Genomic DNA, 6,367 nt, shown 5'->3' with positions numbered 1-6,367 from the left:
TGGACACTATTTCAAGGTGGATATTTTCAACTGTCCCTCATTGAAAAAAAACGAGGTTGTTTTTGATCTCCACGGAAGCTTTAGATTTTCAAGCGAGTTCCCGTTTCTGAAGAACAGGCAGGAAATTAGACCTCCGGCCGCAATCTGATCAACTGTGATCTTACTGAAGGTTCGAAGGGTCAACTGATCTGCGCCCGATGATATTTCTCATATCGTTAGTTTCATATATTGTAGAGAGGACCAAGATATGCTTAAAAAACAAGTATTTCAGGTTTCTTAGGCAGAATATCAATGTCATTGTGTTTTTAAGACAAGGGCATATACATTCCCAGGGCAGCACGGTAGCATTGTGGATAGCACAATTGCTTCACAGCTCCAGGGTCCCAGGTTCGATTCCAGCTTGGGTCACTATCTGTGCGGAGTCTGCACATTCTCCCCGTGTGTGCGTGGGTTTCCTCCGGGTGCTCCGGTTTCCTCCCACAGTCCAAAGATGTGCAGGTTAGGTGGATTGGGGTTGATAAATTGCCCTTGGTGTCCAAAATTGCCCTTAGAGTTGGGTGGGGTTACTGGGTTATGGGGATAGGGTGGAGGTGTTGGCCTTGGGTAGGGTGCTCTTTCCAAGAGCCGGTGCAGACTCGATGGGCCGAATGGCCTCCTTCTGCACTGTAAATTCTATGGAAAATTCCCCTTTAGGGTTAGTCTATCGCGTGGAAGGAGTGATGAAAAAGGCCAATGTTGTTGTGTTGCTAATTCCGGAGTTTCTGAGGAGAAGAGCTTCTCACTGGCCATACTAACTGCCTACGGTCTAAATAGGAGGGGTAATAGGAAGGCAGTGGCCCCGTGAGGTAACTGAAGAGGAAATTGTGGTAAATTACAAAAATAGAAATGAAATACGGAGTGCCCCACGGGTTTGAGGAAAATGGGATTATTGGACAAACAAGTAGAATCAGTGATATTTGGGTGGAAAGATCAGTCAGGGGATAATGGAGTTTTAAAATGAGGGAAAGATTTTCTGAGAAGTCAGATCATGTTGAGGAGTGGAACCAGGAGGATCATGAATTAGTTCCTCTTCAGTGGAGGAAGTGATCAGCTGGAGCAGAAATACACACTCACCGACCACTGCATTGCTGACCTATCCGATGCCACGAATGGGTCATGTGCAGCAATGTCCCCAACAGCACAATCGTTTCAGAATGAAAATGAGAACAGCAAACGGAAGCTGCTCCCCGGGACACCGCAGACTCGAAACTAGTCAGACTGTGCAGCTGGTATCAGCTGCAGGCGGGATTGCCGGAGCGGAAATAGCGACGGTTGAATCTCTAACGTTATGTGACCATCCTGCACCTGCTCACTTTTCAAGTGAGTGAGAACAATTAGCGGGGGACTGGCATGAATCGCCCAGAAGTATCCAAAATTAGGGAACGGAATGAACAATACGCTTACCGTGCAGTGCCTATTTGAAAATGCTATCCCAATCGCATTTCGCACCCCACATTTTCCAGATTGCTTTCCATTTTCAGATTACGACAATCCCCTTTTGAAATTTGCTATTGAATCTTCTTTCATTATTTTACGCGTCGTGTTCTAGATGTTAACAAATGGAATATTATGAATAAATACATTATTCTCTGTCGTATTTTTCCATGAAATCGGGATGATTTGTTTTGGACCTGCTGCTAATGGGAACAATTACAGACGATCTACGCTTCGAAATGGCATATTTTTCAGCAAAACGATTGAGTCTTCCTTCTACCTCCTTTGTGACAGGCAAATGAAGCCAAAGTTCTCTGGGTCTTTTGCATAAGCTGCCCTCGTCCCTGGTAATCTTTAAATATCCTCACTTTCTCCAATGTCCCAACACTACTTCTCATTTGTCGTGCACCGGATTTGGAAAGAAACGGCCAGCAAATATTTCATCGATTTAGCATCCCTTTCTGACATAAACATCAACAGCAGTAAAAACTGTTTCGCACCAGATCTAGTTTATATTTCTGGGAAACATTTGTGTCTTCTTGTGTATTTCAATACCCCCTGAATCCATTCAGTGGCTGAATTCTAACAGGAGTGAAACTACTCCGGCACCAGAGGGCGCCACCTTCAAACATGGGGATGATGAACTTCCGTGACGGCATCGTCAAAACCAATCGGCGTTGCGGCCAGTGTGTTGTCACAACGGGCTTTACCCGCTGCAGTGTGTGTGTGGAACAATGAGCTGAACAGAGCCCGGTTTCCCTCTCTGCTTCTCAGTCTCTGCCTCAGTCCATTCCCATTCACTCAGAGATTCAGTCAGACATGTTTCTGCTAATACTGGCGGCGCTGTTGGACGGTAAGTAACGGATAATGTTCATAAAATCAGATTAGCAGGTTATAGATTGGAATTACATTTAATATAATTAACGATCAGAAATATCCACATAATGAGTAGAGTTGAGTTTCCACAAACTCAAACATATACAAACAAATGTAGATGAATTATGTTTAGATTATTGATGTTTCATTTCTCTCCCTTCGCAGGCGGGCTAAGCGCAGATCCAGTAACTCAATCACCAGTGACAAAAACTGTGTCAGAAGGAGGTTTGGTGCGGCTGGATTGTGAATATACAGACTCCGGTATGCAGTACATGCAATGGTATCAGAAGAAAGCGGCACAGCCACCAATCTGGATTATTACTAATGTATTTGCTCTGAAGGATGATGCAGTTTCAGGTCGATATCTGGCGGCTGCTGACAAGTCTAAACAGAACGGTTATCTCAATATCAGCGCCCTCAGTGTGGATGACGGGGCGGTCTATTACTGTGCAGTGAGGCACAGCGTTAGATAGCAGATAGAGCACCGTACAAAAACCTCAGCGAGTATTCACAGCTCCACTAAGTCTGCTTTGCTGCCGCTGTCTGCGGGAATTGTTTGATTCTGGAATCATGAACAGAGTCAGGTGTATGTATCATACAGTTAGATTAGTGTCCCCGCTCTTCTCCGGGTGAACAGAGGAGCGATTTGGGGAATCACGAGACTCATCTCCATGGCGCGATGTAGATGGTAAATTAAAACGTGGAAAGCCCGCGGACCAGCGGGGGAATGAAAGCTCTCAGATGTGGAAATTATGCAGCCGGAAATTATAGTTTGGTCTTCCAGACCCGTTAACTCAGATGAGCCCAAGGCCGCTGAGTCTGTTCCGTCCGTTCCTGTAACAAAACAAAGTATCAAACTCTGCTGTTGCATTTAACACATGAAATTCTTCATTTAACACAAGAATTTCAACAAGGACTCACGGGCAACCCGATTATTATTATTATGTTGGATCATGGGGTCTGCTTTAGGCTTCAGTAGAAATTCGATTTTTCGATCGAAAACACATCTCTTGCCTGCTGCGAGGGAGTCGGCCAGATACGGGACTTGCTTCAGAGGGGTGTGGTTCACGGTGAGGGCCATAAAACTTGCGGCGCTCGGATGAATCCACAAGTCATGAACGCCCGAGACCGCCACAGCCTTGTACTTGTATCGTCCTTACAGATTGTTGCTGCACTGTCACGGGGGCCAATATTACTGACGTTGTCTTGCACCCGAGTGTCCCTGGCAGTCAGAGGATTGATCTTCCCTGCTGAGCTGAACAGGGCCTGTTCTGATCGTCAGTAACCCGCTCCTGCTCCTACATTGAGCTGTCTGCACTACTGTACATCCGTCCTCTTCCTGTGGTCAGAAAGCTCAACTGTGCTGTATCTCGGTCGGTAACTTATGTACAGGGATTTATCTGGATGTGAGTCATATTACGATCATTTATACCTTTCTGCTGCGCAGATTCTCTCCAATCAGATGAAACATGAACCATGCAGGCTGCCCGGATGCTGACTGTATCTGTCAGGATCTATTGTATCCACTGTGAGCTGTTGTGTGACGTCACTGCCCTCTTCAACTCTTATTTCAGCCTCCCCGCTGTCCAATTGGGTCCTGGTGGCTCCAGTCTGACAGAAACCAACAGAAAAAATAAAACCAAATTCAACATCAGCCTCATATTGACCAACATAACGGCCACCCCACCATCATCATTATTTAATTAACAATAATATCAGGTTACACCGTGGAGGAGTTTTCGTGAGGAGAGATGGTGATGAGGAGAGCTGAGAGGCGGTTTCTCAAGTTCCAGAATTAGTTGCTCTCAGGAAATTATCTGTCCGAGCAGAAAAAACAGACTCAGGTCCCACTGCACGGCTGATCAAACCAATGACAGGAATCGAGAAGCGACAGCAATTTCTAGAATATCACAATGGTGTTAGAGTGAGATCAACAATCGGAAACTGTGACCGGGGACACCACAGACTCTAAACTAGTCGGGCTATGCGGATGTTATCAGGAGCAGGCGCGACAGATGGAGCGGAAATAGCTACGGTTCAATCTCTAAAGTTATGTGGCCATCCTGCACCTGCTCACTGCTCAGCTGAATGAGAACAATTAGTGGGGGACTGGCATGAATCGCCCAGAGTTGTAGACAATTAGGGAACGGAATGAGCATTCCGCTTACCGTACACGTGCCTATTTGAAAATGCTTTCCCAATCGTCTTTCACATCCCAAATCTTCCATATTGTTTTCCCTTTTCACATTATGACAATCCCCTTTTGAAATTTGCCATTGAATCTTCTTCTGTCATCATTTTACGCGTCCTGTTCTCGATGTTAACAAATCGGAATGCTATGAATAAATACATTATTCTCTATCATATTTTTCCACGAAATCGGGATGATTTGCCATTGGAACTGCTGCTAATGGGAACAATTACAGACGATCTACGCCATCGAAAAGGCATATTTTTCAGCAAATGGATTGAGTCTGATTTGTTATGTTGTAGGTGTAACATAAGCGGCTTCCTTGTGGTGCACTTGACAAAGGAAGGTTCAGACGTGGAGATAACTTCAACACGTTTATTAAACTATTTACACTTGTATTACTCGGGTTTGACACTACTGCTAATCCTACTATAGCTACCCAGACTGACTAACCAGTTGCTGCAAACCACATGGTGGGTGTAATATTGAATCAACCCTGTATCTCTACTCACTGACTGTCTCCACTGGAAAGAGCTAGATCATGTGTGTGGTGTCCTTTATATATGGGTTGGTGTAATGCCCCCCTGTGGTTGTGTCACCTTCTTGTGTATCGTGAATGCCCATTGGTCATGTCCCATCTACTTGATCTATTGGTTGAGTGTGTGTGTGATGTTTCTGGTGCTCCCTCTAGTGTCTAGTTAGCCTACATGCATTTACATTGATGCACATCACCACAGAGTCTTCCTTCTACCTCTTTTGTGACAGACAAATGAAGCCAAAGTTCTCTGGGTCTTTTGCATAAACTGCCCTCGTCCCTGGCAACATTTAAATATACAACATCTGCATTTTCTCCAACGTCCCAACACTACTTCTCATTTGTCGTGCAGGACTTGGAAAGTAACGGCCAGCAAAGAATAATCGATTTAATACCCCTTTCTGACGTAAACATCAACAGTAGTAAAAACTGTTTCGTTGCAGATCCAGTTTAGATTTCTGGGAAACATTCGTGTCTTCTTGTGTATTTCAATACGCCCTGAATCCATTCACTGGCTGCATTCCAACAGGAATGAAACTACTCCGGCACCAGGGGGCGCCACCTTCAAACATGGGGATGATGAAGTTCCGTGGTGGAACCGTCAAAACCAATAGGCGTCGTGGCCTGAGTGATGTCACAATAGGCCTAGCCTCCTGCAGGATGTGGGTGGAACAATGAGCTGAACACAGCCCGCCGCCCCCCCCCCCCCCCTCCCCTCAATCTCTGCCTCATCCCATTCCCATTCACTCAGATAGATTCAGCCAGGCATGTTTCTGTTAATACTGGCGGCGCTGTTGGACGATGAGTAATGGACAATGTTCATAATGTCAGATTAGCAGGTTATTTCGTAGAATGTACAGTGCAGAAGGAGTCCATTCAACCCATCGAGTCTGCACCAGCCAAACACACGCCTCCACCCTATCCCTGTAACCCAGTGACCGCACCTTACCTTTTTGAACACTAAGGACAAATTAGCATGGCCACATCGTTTGACTGTGGGAGGAAACCGGAGCATTCGGAGGAAACCCACGCAGACACGGGGAGAACGTGCAGACTCCGCACAAACAGTGACCCAGCAGGAAATCGAACCTGGGACCCTGGAGCTTTGAAGCGACTGTGCTAACCACTGTGCTACCATGCCGCCCAAATTATAGATTGTAATAACATTTAATATAATTAACGATCAGAAATTTCCACATGATGAGTAGAGTTGAGTTTCCACAAATTCACACATATACAAACAAATTGGATCAATTATGTTTAAACTATTGATATTTCATTTCTCTCCCTTT

At 45.4% G+C, this 6,367-nt stretch overlaps 1 gene segment (V, D, J or C); it reads left to right on the top strand.

Annotated features, from left to right (window-relative positions):
- Window positions 1-2,292: 2,292 nt before the first annotated feature.
- On the top strand, window positions 2,293-2,822 carry LOC140422604 (T cell receptor alpha variable 1-2-like). The segment is given in 2 exon segments: window positions 2,293-2,326; window positions 2,515-2,822. Coding segments are annotated over 2 exon segments (342 nt in total).
- The last annotated feature ends 3,545 nt before the right edge of the window (window positions 2,823-6,367 follow it).

The sequence above is a fragment of the Scyliorhinus torazame genome, chromosome 5 (assembly GCF_047496885.1).
Source record: "Scyliorhinus torazame isolate Kashiwa2021f chromosome 5, sScyTor2.1, whole genome shotgun sequence".
Lineage (NCBI taxonomy): Eukaryota > Metazoa > Chordata > Chondrichthyes > Carcharhiniformes > Scyliorhinidae > Scyliorhinus > Scyliorhinus torazame.
Note: the sequence above shows the minus strand (reverse complement) of the source record. Positions and strands in the feature narration are given on the sequence as shown.